Below are 14,120 nucleotides of genomic sequence, written 5' to 3'. Positions count from 1 at the left end.
AATTAAACTTCTCTTCTTCTTATCATCCCCAATCCAATGGGCAAGTAGAAAGAATTAACCAGGTCCTGGGTGACTATTTACGGCATTTTGTTTCCTCCCGCCAGGATGACTGGGCAGATCTTCTACCATGGGCCGAATTCTCATACAACTTCAGAGTCTCAGAATCTTCTGCTAAGTCCCCATTTTTCGTGGTGTACGGCCGTCACCCTCTTCCCCCCCCTCCCTACTCCCTTGCCCTCTGGTTTGCCCGCTGTGGATGAAGTGACTCGTGATCTTTCCACCATATGGAAAGAGACCCAAAATTCTCTTTTACAGGCTTCATCCCGCATGAAAAGGTTTGCCGATAAGAAAAGAAGAACCCCCCCCATTTTTGCTCCCGGAGACAAGGTATGGCTCTCCGCTAAATATGTCCGCTTTCGTGTCCCCAGTTACAAACTGGGACCACGCTATCTTGGTCCTTTCAAAGTCTTGTGCCAGATTAATCCTGTCTCTTACAAACTCCTTCTTCCTCCTTCTCTTCGTATTCCCAATGCCTTCCATGTCTCTCTCCTTAAACCACTCATCATTAACTGCTTCTCTCCCAAACTTGTTTCTCCCACTCCTGTTTCCGGTTCTTCTGACGTCTTCTCCGTGAAGGAGATTCTGGCCTCCAAGACGGTCAGAGGAAAAAAATTTTTTTGGGTGGATTGGGAAGGCTGTGGTCCAGAAGAGAGATCCTGGGAACCTGAGGACAACATCCTAGACAAAAGTCTTGTCCTCAGGTTCTCAGGCTCCAAGAAGAGGGGGAGACCCAAGGGGGGGGGGTACTGTTACGCCGAGCGCTCCGGGTCCCCGCTCCTCCCCGGAGTGCTCGCAACATCCTCGCAATTGCAGCGCCCCGGTCAGACCTGCTGACCGGGTGCGCTGCGATACCTCTCCCAGCCGGGATGCGATTCGCGATGCGGGAGGCGCCCGCTCGCGATGCGCATCCCGGCTTCCGTACCTGACTCGCTCTCCGTCGGTCTTGTCCCGGCGCGCGCGGCCCCGCTCCTTAGGGCGCGCGCGCGCCGGGTCTCTGCAATTTAAAGGGCCACTGCGCCACTGATTGGCGCAGTTGGCTTAATTAGTGTGTTCACCTGTGCACTCCCTATTTATACCTCACTTCCCCTGCACTCCCTCGCCGGATCTTGTTGCCATTGTGCCAGTGAAAGCGTTTCTTTGTGTGTTCCTAGCCTGTGTTCCAGACCTCCTGCCGTTGCCCCTGACTACGATCCTTGCTGCCTGCCCCGACCTTCTGCTACGTCCGACCTTGCTCTTGTCTACTCCCTTGTACCGCGCCTATCTTCAGCAGTCAGAGAGGTTGAGCCGTTGCTGGTGGATACGACCTGGTTGCTACCGCCGCTGCAAGACCATCCCGCTTTGCGGCGGGCTTTGGTGAATACCAGTAGCAACTTAGAACCGGTCCACCAGCACGGTCTACACCAATCCCTCTCTGGCACAGAGGATCCACCTCCAGCCAACCGAATCGTGACAATTAGCACTATTGCTGCTATGCATCTGCACCAAACATGTACCTCATGTATCCAGGACCATTTACAGTTTATATATGTCTTGTTAGCATTTGATTTTGGAGTTTCTTAGTTCCTATTTCTATTTGATCCATAAATCTTCGGGAGCTTCTGGGCATTTTTTATAATTTAATGTGAAATCTATTTTATAAATATTTAAAGCGCATGATGAATATCTCATTCTTATAACAGAGTGTTTATAGAATTCATTTCTTTCACTGTAGAGCTATTTTCACACTGCAAACAAATCCACAAGAGGTTGTTTATTTTTTGTTAGGGAGCGTTAGATCAATGATGACTAAGGATACCTTGGGATTTGATGTTAACTGTTGATGAGGTCTCAACAAAGGGCAAATACATATAAAATAATGCAGTTTCTCTAAACCCTATTCACATGTCACATGACACCAATCTATATAGATTTCAGGGTATGTTGTAGACAGCAAAATTTGTGGTATTGCTATCTGTAGCTAAATTTTTTGAAGATGAGGCCTACAGTATTGTATTCAAGTAGCTGAAACCCTTAGTAAAATAAATAGCTAAATACTCAATTTATATATGTATATATATGTATAATCTTTATTAGATTTCTCACTTTACAGCCCGAATGTAATTTAAAAATCCAATATAGAAAAACAAGAATAAATTTTACATTTCTTCTTAATAACCGCACTTTTGTGTATAAGGTCAGAGATGTACAATACCACACTTGCTTTTTCCCCATTTATCCAATTTCTAACAATTCAAAAAAGTCAGTGCATTCCCCTACTCCAATACTTATAATTTATTTTAAAAAGGGTGAGGATCAAATGTGCCCCCAGATTAAAGTATTAAGCTGTGCCTCAAGACCACAAAACCATTTACCAGGGATCCAAACTAGAGATTGAAAGCCCCCACTCCCCCTTGTCAACGGCCTTCATTACATGTAGTCACAGGTTGGAGGAAGGGGGCCTGAATTTGAATCAAAAACAAACCCCCTATCTATCCAGTTTGGTCTGGGTTAATCATTTCTGAAGTAACTTCGGCCAGTCTCCCTGCCAAAACCAAATTTTGACTTTAGTGATCTATCGGGATGATATTCTCATAGTGTCTCTATTTTTCTTAAGGATGAGACAGCACTTGCTTTATTAATTCTCTATGGGAGCGCTGAAGAGACCCGAGTAGTCATCTCCGGCACTCCCAGTACGAGCTTCTCTCAGAGAGCCAGGTACCATTCAGGAGATCGCGAGGGGAGGATGGGTCCCATCGTTTCACCCCTCATGATCAGATGGGCTAGGGATAGCGGATGAGTTGTTTTTTTACCAGACCATCCCTTTAAGCATATAATAGCAGGCAGTTGTCTGATAATTGTATCACATATCGTGCATCTCTTAGTGCTCTCCCCCATTTCCCTGACATTCCAATACATTACTTTAAAGGGGTACTTCGGTGGAATTATTATTAATTGTTTTTTAATCAACTGGTGCCAGAAAGTTAAACAGATTTGTAAATTACTGCTATTAAAAAATCTTTATCCTCCCAGTACTTATCAGCTGCTATATACTACAGACAAAGTTCTTTTCTTTTTGGATTTCTTTTTTTTTCTGTCCACTGTGCTCTCTGCTGACACCTCTATCCGTATCAGGAATTGTTCAGAACAGGATCAAATCCCCATAGTAAACACATGCTGCTTTGGACAGTTCCTGATACAGAAAGAGGTGTCAGTAGTATACAGCCGCTAATAGGTGCTGGAAGGATAATAGAAGTAATTTACAAATCTGTTTAACTTTCTGGCACCAGTTGATTTAAAAAAAATTTTTTTCCACCGGAGTACCCCTTTAAAGTAATGTTTTGGAATGTCAGGGAAATGGGGGAGAGCACTAAGAGATGCACGATATTTGATTCAGTTATCACACAACTGCCTGCTATTATTTGCTTAAAGGGATGGTCTGGTAAAAAAAAAAAAACTAATGGGGGGTTAGGCTAAGTTACCACTTGTTTTTTTTTTTTTCGTCAGTTTTTGGAATACTGCCACTGCAGTTTTTGAGCCAAAGTCAGAAGTGGATCCAAAAGGGAGGAGAAGTGTAAGTCCTTCCTTTATATGTCCTATTCCTTTTGAATATATTTCTGGCTTTTGCTCAAAAACTGCATTGGCAGTTTCCAAAAACTGCCAGAAAAAAACCAAGTGGAAACTTAGCCTAACCCCCATTTTTTTTAGGAGGTGAAGAGGGGTAAAAGCACACATTTAGGTTTATCATAGCAGTTATTGAATACAAAGCCTTTCGTGGATTTGAAAACAGGAGACACAGTATTTCTTTATAAGTGTCCTCCATTTCTGACCTGTTCCTGGTTTTGAATTCAATAATTGCAATTAAAAACCTGAATATATGAACACTAATAAAGTAAATTGCATGTGAAATGCATGAAATATGGCAAATGGGAAGGCCACCCTCCCTTTGCCCAAAACCATGTCCCCTTCTCTAAGTCACACCCATTCAGAGGGGGCTAGCAAAAATGGCAAATATTCACACAACAGCTGGAGCTTGCTCAGACATTGTGTGAATATTTGTTGTTTTAACTCATGATAAAGACTCCCCCAGACAGTGTGGCAATGTCATTGAACTGTATGCAGATGTGGAAAAAATTTGTTGTACCCTTCCGATAAAGACCCACAATGCTCCCTGAAATAACTTGAAACTGACAAAAGTGATAATAAATAAGAATTTACTGAAGATTAACTGAGAAAATTTAGACATTGCTATTGAATTGTGGTTCTGCTGATTTATTTTGAAAAACAAAATAATGAAACTGGCCTGGACAAAAATTGAAGTACAGCTAGGAAAGATAGGAAATAATTTGACAGTGTCAGATCGCACCGTCAGTCGCTGTTTGAGCCACAGTGGACTTCATGGAAGCCAAAATGCATATTGACAAGCCACCCGGCTGCTGGTAGAATGTTCTTTCGACAGATGAGACAAAACTCACATCAGCTCTATGTTTGCACATGCTAAAAATAAAGCTTCCAAAGAAAAGAACTGTATCTACTGTGAAACACAGAGGAGGCTCAGTTATGTTTGGGGGCTGCTTTGCTGTATCTGGCACAGGGTGTCTTGATTCTGTACAGGATACAATGAAATCTCAAAACTATCAGGGCATTCTAGAGCAAAATATGCTGCTCAGTGTTAGGAAGTTTGGTCTCACTCGCACTTCATGGGTCTTTCAACAGGATAATGACCCAAAATGACACAGCTTAAAGGAATACTCCACTGCCCCATCGTTCAGAACATTTAGTTCCGAGTGCTGGATGCAGGCTGCAGGGGTCATCACATCATAGCCATGCCCCTTGTGATGTCCCGCCACACCCCTCAATGCCAGTCTTTGGGAGGGGGTGTGGCAGTAGCAACACCCCTCCCATAGAATTGCATTGAGGGGGTGTGGCCGTGACGTCGATCCTGCACCCAGCGTTCGGAACAAAATGATCCGAACACTAGGGCAGTGGAGTACCCCTTTAAAACACACAAGAATGGCTAAGAACAAATCATTGGATTATTCGGAAGTGGCTTCTATGAGCCCTGATCTGAATCCTATTGAAAACTTGTGGAAAGAGCTGAACCCTGCAGTCTGGAGAAGAAACCTTTACACATGAGACAGCTGGAGCAGTATCTTATGAGGAGTGGACCAAGATACTTGCAGTCTGGAGAAGAAACCTTTACACCTGAGACAGCTGGAGCAGGATCTTATGAGGAGTGGACCAAGATACCTGCAGTCTGGAGAAGACACCTTCACACCTGAGACAGCTGGAGCAGTATCTTAAGAGGAGTGGGCCAAGATACCTGCAGTCTGGAGAAGACACCATCACACCTGAGACAGCTGGAGCAGTATCATATGAGGAGTGGGCCAAGATACCTGCAGTCTGGAGAAGACACCTTCACACCTGAGACATCTGGAGCAGCATCTTATGAGGAGTGGGCCAAGATACCTGCAGTCTGGAGAAGACACCTGAGACAGCTGGAGCAGTATCTTATGAGGAGTGGACCAAGATACCTGCAGTCTGGAGAAGACACCTTCACACCTGAGACAGCTGGAGCAGTATCTTAAGATGAGTGGGCCAAGATACCTGCAGTCTGGAGAAGACACCATCACACCTGAGACAGCTGGAGCAGTATCATATGAGGAGTGGGCCAAGATACCTGCAGTCTGGAGAAGACACCTTCACACCTGAGACATCTGGAGCAGCATCTTATGAGGAGTGGGCCAAGATACCTGCAGTCTGGAGAAGACACCTGAGACAGCTGGAGCAGTATCTTATGAGGAGTGGACCAAGATACCTGCAGTCTGGAGAAGACCCCTTCACACCTGAGACAGCTGGAGCAGTATCTTATAAGGAGTGGGCCAAGATACCTGTAGTCTGGAGAAGACACCTTCACACATGAGACATCTGGAGCAGGATCTTATGAGGAGTGGGCCAAGATACCAGCAGTCTGGAGAAGACACCTTCACAGCTGAGACATCTGGAGCAGAATCTTATGAGGAGTGGACCAAGATACCTGGAGTGTAGTGTAGAAGTCTCACCGAGAGTTTCAGAAATTGCTGTATTGCAGTGACAGCCTCAAAAGATTGTGCAACAAAATATTAAGTTAAGGGGACCAGCATTTTTGTCCAGGACAGTGGACAGTTTAATTATTCTGTTTTTCAAAATGATGCTTTGACACAATTCAAAATCAATGTCTGATTTTTATTCATTATTAGAGTTTCAAGTTATTTCAGAGGGCATTGCAGACTCTTTCATCTTTAATGGAAGGGTACAAACAATTTCGACCACATCTGTAACTAAGGGCTCATGAACAACAGTGCACGGAGCCTTTATGACTCCCTTAGTATAAAGTCTGTGCAGCTACTTTAGGACAGAGCCATAGAGGTACCACGATAGTGCCTTAAAGGCTTCGTCAAACACTTAATCTGACATAACAAACATTGTATGCCTTTGTATGAAGATGTAGCATATCGAGGTAAATACATACAAAATACAGCCATAATACAATTATGCGCATAATTCTTTATTGTGTATGTATAATGGCCTCTTATATGTTGTCTTTGTTTTTGATGCAGATCACAATAACACAATGATAGTTACTCCAGTATACGATGACTCTGAAGCCGTGGAGCTAAGCACAACTTACCATCTTTATCTTAAACCCAAGGCAAAGCTAATCATCTCGATCATACTTCCAGAAGAAACAGAACAATGTAGGCCAATATCAAACAGGGACATTTTGGAAGAACTGAAAAATTTGGTAGCTCCAAACCATTTCAGTTCTCTCAAGGTTTCCAAAACCACAAAAGAGTTTATTAGAATTGAAGGTGAAACAGACACTAAACAGCTGGCTCAGAATTGTTTGGAAAAGCTCAATGGGCAAAGCTTGCCAATCAGTTGCCTGCCCCAACCATTACTCATGGGAGTAACCGAGGCACCTGTCGACCTTCCATCCAATGACAACACGAAGAAATTACTAAACGAAATACAAGCAGATTTGGAGGACAATGCAGAGAATAACATACCACCTTGTATTCATTTGGAGGGATTGCCATGCAAATGGTTTTTCGCACTGGATTTGAATACAGAAAAGCCAAGTGAAGAAATTTTGAGAAGCACTTTTGAAAAATTTGGAAACATTGTAAACATTGACATACCTATGCTTGATCCATATAGAGAGGATATTAATGAAAACCAGTTGGGTCCTGGTGGTTTTCAACCTTTTGATGCATTCCTTCAGTATGAAAAAATGTCAAGCGCTATAGATGCAGTACAAACACTACAAGGGATGAAGCTCATGTTTACTTCAGAGGATGGAAAATCTTTGGCATGTGATATTAAGGTTAGGTGATATAGCAAGCAGACTCTTAAAGGGTCTGTTAAGCTGTTCCATTCTTCATTTTACTTGTTGTGTATTGACACATTCTGGCTAAATGGCCCTTTTGGCCTCTGTCTGGAAATGGAAGGGGATAAGGATAGGGGATAAGATGTCTGATCGCGGGGGGCCCGCTGTTGAGACCCCCCGCCATCTCCCTGCAGCACTCGCATTCTATGCGGGTGCTGAATCTCCAGTTTCGTAAACCTCTGGGTTTCCTGGACTGGGGACGTGATGTCACGACACGACACGCCCCCTCCATTCATGTCTATGGGAGGGGGCGTGGCGGCCGTCACGCCCCCTCCCATAGACATGAATGGTGGGGGCATGGCGTGACGTCGCGTCCCCAGTCCCGGAAACCTGGAGGTTTCCGAAACTGGAGATTCAGCACCCGCATAGAATGCGAGTGCTGCAGGGAGATCGCAGGATAGGGGATAAAATGTTTTTGCCCGGAATACCCTTTAAAGGTGTATTACTATCTGGGAAATGCATGACGTATCCACAGGATGGAAAGATGCAGGTCTACTTCCAGGACAATTTTGAGATCAAGGGCTCCCCGGCCCCACTCCAGCCCACGTGTAACTGCTAGAGGTGGTTGAAAGTTGAAACCGCTGAGCTGGATGTTTCATGCAATTTGCATTACTTTTTAAAAAGAGGGTTATTCAAATTGCACAAAACTTGCACATGACTTTAAGGCTGTTTTCTGCTTACTAATCCCCTTCGGCAGCGCCTAGCAGGCGAGAGTATGCCGGGCAGCCGCCATTCTCAGATAGGAATACCCTTTTAAAACTTTATTTAACCTCTTAAGGACCCAGGACATATGGGTACGTCCTGGGTCCTGGTCCTGCGATATAACGCGGAGTCACACGGTGACCCTGCATCATATCGCGGCGGGCCCGTCGTCATAGTGAAGCCGGGACCCGCCTCTAATAGCGCGCGGCACTGATCGCGGCTAAAAATGAAAGTGAAAGTTGCCGGTTAGCTCAGGGAGCTGTTCGGGATCGCCGCGGTATAATCGCGGCATCCCGAACAGCTGTAGCACAGGAGGAGGTCTTCTTACCTTCTCCTGTGCTGTCCGATCGCCGAATGAATGCTTCAAGCCTGAGATCCAGGCTTGAGCATTCAATCGCCGAAAACACTGATTGATCCATTCCTATGGAGATGGATCAATCAGTGTAAAAGATCAGTTAATGCAATGTTATAGCCCCTATAGGAGCTATAATATTGCATAAGAAAAGTGTAAAAAAAATCATTAACCCTTTCAATTATCCCTTCCCCTAATAAAAGTTTGAATCACCCAGCATTTCCAAGAATAAAAAAAAACATTATGTAAATAATAATAAAAATAAACATATGTGGTATCGCCGCGTGCGGAAATGTCCGAATTATAAAAATATACTGCTTTTTAAACTGCTCGTTCAATGACGTACGCGCAAAAAAATTCCAAAGTCCAAAATAGCGCATTTTTGATCACTTTTTATACCACAAAAAAGTCAATAAAAAGTGATCAAAAAGTCTGATCAGAACAAAAATGGTACTGCTAAAAACTTCAGATGACGGCGCAAAAAATGAGCCCTCGTAGCACCCTGAACACAGAAAAATAAAAAAAGTTATAGGGGTCAAAAGATTACATTTTAAACGTATAAATTTTCCTGCATGTATTCATGATTTTTTTCTGAAGTGATACAAAATCAAACCTATACAAGTAGGGTATCATTTTAACCGTATGGACCTACAGAATAAAGATAAGGTATCATTTTTGCTGAAAAATGTACTGCGTAAAAACGGAAGCCCTCAAAACCTACAAAATAGTGTTTTTTCATCAATTTTGTCGCACATTGATTTTTTTTCCCGTTTCACCGTGGATTTTTGGGTAAAATTACTAATGTCATTACAAAGTAGAATTAGTGACGCAAAAAATAAGCCATCATATAGAATTTTAGGTGAAAATTTTTAAGAGTTATGATTCTTTAAAGTTAAGGAGGAAAAATTGAAAATGAAAAAACGGAAAAAGCCCGGGTCCTTAACCTCTTCAGGACATAGGGCGTATGGATACGCCCTGAATCCCGAGTCCTTAAGGACCGAGGGCGTATCCATACGCCCGTGGGAATTCCGGCCCCCACCGCTAGCCGGTTGGGGACCGGAGCCGGATGCCTGCTGAAATCGTTCAGCAGGCATCCCGGCATATCGCCCAGGGGGGTCATTATGCCCCCCCATGTCGGCGATCGCCGCAGATCGCTGGACAATTCAGTCCAGCGATCTGCGGCGATTCCGGGTCAATCGGGTCTCCGGTGACCCGGAATTACTGGCTGTTCGGGGCCGTCTCTGATGGCCCCGAACAGCCAGAGCCTGCAGGGGTGAGGTGGCACTGGTGCCACCTCACGATCGCCCTGATTCGTCGGCCGGATTACCGGCCGACCAATCAGGGCGCCTGCTGCGGGTGTCACTCCCGCACCCGCTCCGCCCCTCTTCCGGAGGACGTGAGCGGGTGCGGGAAGACGACCCCCGGTGCTGGGGACCCCGATCCCCGGCGCCCCTGTTGGGATCGGGGCCCCAGGAGCAGCTGCGGCGGCGGGACTGACCTGCAGCGTCTGGATCGTTGGAGGTGAGTGACAGCCTCCTGCTGTTGCTTAGCAATTTTTTTTTACCTAACTCAGTGTTTCACGACCGGTGTGCCTCCAGCTGTTGCAAACTACAACTCTCAGCAGTCACCGTACACCATGCACCGTACATGCTGGGAGTTGTAGTTTTGCAACAGCTGGAGGCACACTGGTTGTGAAACACTGAGTTAGGTCACAAACTCCGTGATACATAACCAGTGTGCCTACAGTTGTTGCAAAACTGCAACTCTCAGCAGTCACCGACAGCCAACGGGCATGCTGGGAGTTGTAGTTATGCAACAGCTGGATGTCCCCCCCCCAATGTGAACGTACAGGGTACACTCACATGGGCGGAGGCTTACAGTAAGTATCCGGCTGCAAATTTGAGCTGCCGCAAACTTTCTGCTGCAGCTCAAATTGCCAGCGAGAAACTACTGTGAGCCCCCCGCCCGTGTGACTGTACCCTAAAAACACTACACTACACTAACACAAAAAATAAAATAAAAAGTAAAAAACACTACATAAACACATACCCCTACACAGCCCCCCTCCCCTCCCCAATAAAAATGAAAAACGTCTGGTACACCACTGTTTCCAGAACGGAGCCTCCAGCTGTTGCAAAACAACTCCCAGTATTGTCGGACAGCCGTTGACTGTCCAGGCATGCTGGGAGTTTTGCAACAGCTGGAGGCACCCTGTTTGGGAATCACTGGCGTAGAATACCCCTATGTCCACCCCTATGCAATCCCTAATTTAGGCCTCAAATGCGCATGGCGCTCTCACTTTGGAGCCCTGTCGTATTTCAAGGCAAGAGTTTAGGGTCACATATGGGGTATCGCCGTACTCGGGAGAAATTGTGTTACAAATTTTGGGGGGTATTTTCTGCTTTTACCCTTTTTAAAAATGTAAAATTTTTGGGAAAACAAGCATTTTAGGTAAAAAAAAAAAATTTTTTTTACATATGCAAAAGTCGTGAAACACCTGTGGGGTATAAAGGTTCACTTAACCCCTTGTTACGTTCCCCGAGGGGTCTAGTTTCCAAAATGGTATGCCATGTGTTTTTTTTTTTGCTATCCTGGCACCATAGGGGCTTCCTAAATGCGGCATGCCCCCAGAGCAAAATTTGCGTTCAAAAAGCCAAATGTGACTCCTTCTCTTCTGAGACCTGTAGTGCGCCAGCAGAGCACTTTTCACCCCCATATGGGGTGTTTTCTGAATTGGGAGAAATTGGGCTTCAAATTTTTAGGGGTATTTTCTGCTATTACCCTTTTTAAAAATAAAATTTTTGGGGGAAAACAAGCATTTTAGGCAAAATTTTTTATTTATTTTTTACATTTGCAAAAGTCGTGAAACACCTGTGGGGTATTAAGGTTCACTTTATCCCATGTTACATTCCCCGAGGGGTCTAGTTTCCAAAATGGTATGCCATGTGGGTTTTTTTTTGCTGTTCTGGCACCATAAGGGCTTCCTAAAGGTAACATGCCCCCCAAAAACCATTTCAGAAAAACGTACTCTCCAAAATCCCCTTGTCGCTCCTTCCCTTCTGAGCCCTCTACTGCGCCCGCCGAACACTTTACATAGACATATGAGGTATGTGCTTACTTGAGAGAAATTGGGCTACAAATACAAGTAAAAATTTTGTCCTTTTACCCCTTGTAAAAATTCAAAAATTGGGTCTACAAGAACATGCGAGTGTAAAAAATGAAGATTGTGAATTTTCTCCTTCACTTTGCTGCTATTCGTGTGAAACACCTAAAGGGTTAAAACGCTGACTGTCATTTTGAATACTTTGGGGGGTGTAGTTTTTATAATGGGGTCATTTATGGGGTATTTCTAATATGAAGACCCTTAAAATCCACTTCAAACCTGAACTGGTCCCTGAAAAATACTGAGTTTGAAAATTTTGTGAAAAATCGGAAAATTGCTGCTGACCGTTGAAGCCCTCTGGTGTCTTCCAAAAGTAAAAACTCATCAATTTTATGATGCAAATATAAAGTAGACATATTGTATATGTGAACCAAAAAAAAATGTATTCGTAATATCCATTTTCCTTACAAGCAGAAAGCTTCAAAGTTAGAAAAATGCGAAATTTTCAAATTTTTCATCAAATTTACGGATTTTTCACCAAAAAAGGATGCAAGTATCGATAAAAATTTACCACTATGTTAAAGTAGAATATGTCACGAAAAAACAATCTCGGAATCAGAATGATAACTAAAAGCATTCCAGAGTTATTAATGTTTAAAGTGACAGTGGTCAGATGTGCAAAAAACGCTCCGGTCCTTAAGGCCAAAATGGGCTCCGTCCTGAAGGGGTTAAGGGGTTAAAGGAGGTGTTCATAACAATCAGTCAGATCTCTTTAAAATAAAAATATGAAACAAAAAAAACACTTAGTTACTATAGGCTCATGCACCAGTTTTTCTATTTAAAGCCCATTATGAACACCTCTTACACAAAACAAGGCTCACATTATATTTTTACTTTGGCTGTTGCACCAGTTTTTCTATTTAAAGGGGTATTACAGGAAAAACTTTTTTTTTATATCAACTGGCTCCAGAAAGTTAAACAGATTTGTAAATTACTTCTATTAAAAAATCTTAATCCTTTCAATAATTATCAGGAATTGCACAGTCTCAGAAGAGTAGAAGAGGTTTGCTATGGGGATTTGCTTCTAAACTGGGCGGTTCCCGAGACATGTGTCATCAGAGAGCACTTAGACAGAAAAGAACAACTCAACTTCATCAGCTCATAAGTACTGAAAGGATTAAGGTTTTTTAATAGAAGTAATTTACAAATCTGTTTAACTTTCTGGAGCCAGTTGATATATAAAAATGTTTTTTCCTGGATAACCCCTTGAAAGCCCATTATGTACACCTCTTACACAAAATGAGGCTTGCATCATATTTTTACATTTTAATTGTTATGCCGTAGTATACAGAAATACAGGATTGATATGTTACTTAATGCTATAATAATTACCTAATCCATCCATTTAGGTTCAAGATAAGCTAAAAATGTATTAGAGTCTGTTCCGTTTTGTTCTAAAAATCTTAAAGGGGTACTCCGGTGGAAAACTTTTTTTTTTTATGAACTGGTGCCAGAAAGTTAAACAGATTTGTAAATTACTTCTATTAAAAAATCTTTACCCTTCCAGTTCCTTTTTAGCAACTGTATGCTACAGAGGAAATTCTTTTCTTTTTAAATTTATTTTTTGTGTTGTCCACAGTGCTCTCTGCTGACACCTCTGCCCATGTCAGGAACTGTTCAGAGCAGAAGAGGTTTGCTATGGGGATTTACTCCTGCTCTGGACAGTTCCTGATATGGACAGAGGTGTCAGCAGAGAGCACTGTGGAAAAGACACAAAGGAAATTCAAAACGAAAAGAATTTCCTCTGTAGCATACAGCTGCTAAAAAGATAAAGCTGCTACTGGAAAGATAAAGATTTTTTAATAAAAGTAATTTACAAATCTGTTTAACTTTCTGGCACCAGTTGATTTAGGCAGGAGATAATTCTAATAACATTTTTTATTATCTTCAAATTTATTTAATCAGATATCTGTTGACGAAACCAATCACTTTGGAGAAGAGGCCATAAACAAGAGGTCTGCTGACCGTCTCAAACTACAAGAGCTAGAGCAGCAGCGGAAACAAGAGAAAGAAATGGAGGAGGCTGAAAGGTGGGGACATTTCTGGTAAATGTATTCATGTAGTCAAAAAATTACTTTCTGTGCCATCAAAAATATTACAGTCAGTGGAAACATCTATTGTATATTATTTGGATATCACAGGGCATAGAAAAACTTTGTCCTTTCTTCTGTTCGAAACTTCATGATCGAGCTGAATAAAGGACTTGTTTTTTGCAGGACACGTTGTAGATTTAATTACCATTTTATTGTACACATAATTTATTTTAGCACATTTTATGGGGGGAAAAATGTGCATTCATGTAGCTTGTTTTTTTTTGTAAGATGTGTAGTATTGGTTTCTGCAGACGTTTGGGCTACATCTAATTTACTGTTTACCTTTTTTTTATTTTAAGAATTGTTATGGCTTCACCCTGCTGTATCTAGTGATCAGAGTTGGTC

The 14,120-nt window shown here is 42.9% G+C and overlaps 1 protein-coding gene across 23 annotated transcripts in view; it reads left to right on the top strand.

Annotated features, from left to right (window-relative positions):
- The window catches only part of LOC130290322 (A-kinase anchor protein 17B-like), a 101,545-nt gene that overhangs the window by 72,736 nt on the left and 14,689 nt on the right, over nt 1-14,120 (top strand). For all 23 annotated transcript variants that reach the window (XM_056537783.1, XM_056537773.1, XM_056537795.1 and 20 more), the window contains 2 exons: nt 6,636-7,402; nt 13,588-13,712. In XM_056537783.1, the coding sequence (XP_056393758.1) occupies nt 6,650-7,402; nt 13,588-13,712 (878 nt within the window). In that variant the 5' untranslated portion in view covers nt 6,636-6,649. The remainder of the gene's footprint in view (nt 1-6,635; nt 7,403-13,587; nt 13,713-14,120) is intronic.

Source organism: Hyla sarda, chromosome 9 (genome assembly GCF_029499605.1).
Source record: "Hyla sarda isolate aHylSar1 chromosome 9, aHylSar1.hap1, whole genome shotgun sequence".
NCBI classification, from domain to species: domain Eukaryota; kingdom Metazoa; phylum Chordata; class Amphibia; order Anura; family Hylidae; genus Hyla; species Hyla sarda.
The sequence above is the reverse complement of the archived record's forward strand: the minus strand, read 5'-3'. Positions and strand labels throughout refer to the sequence as shown.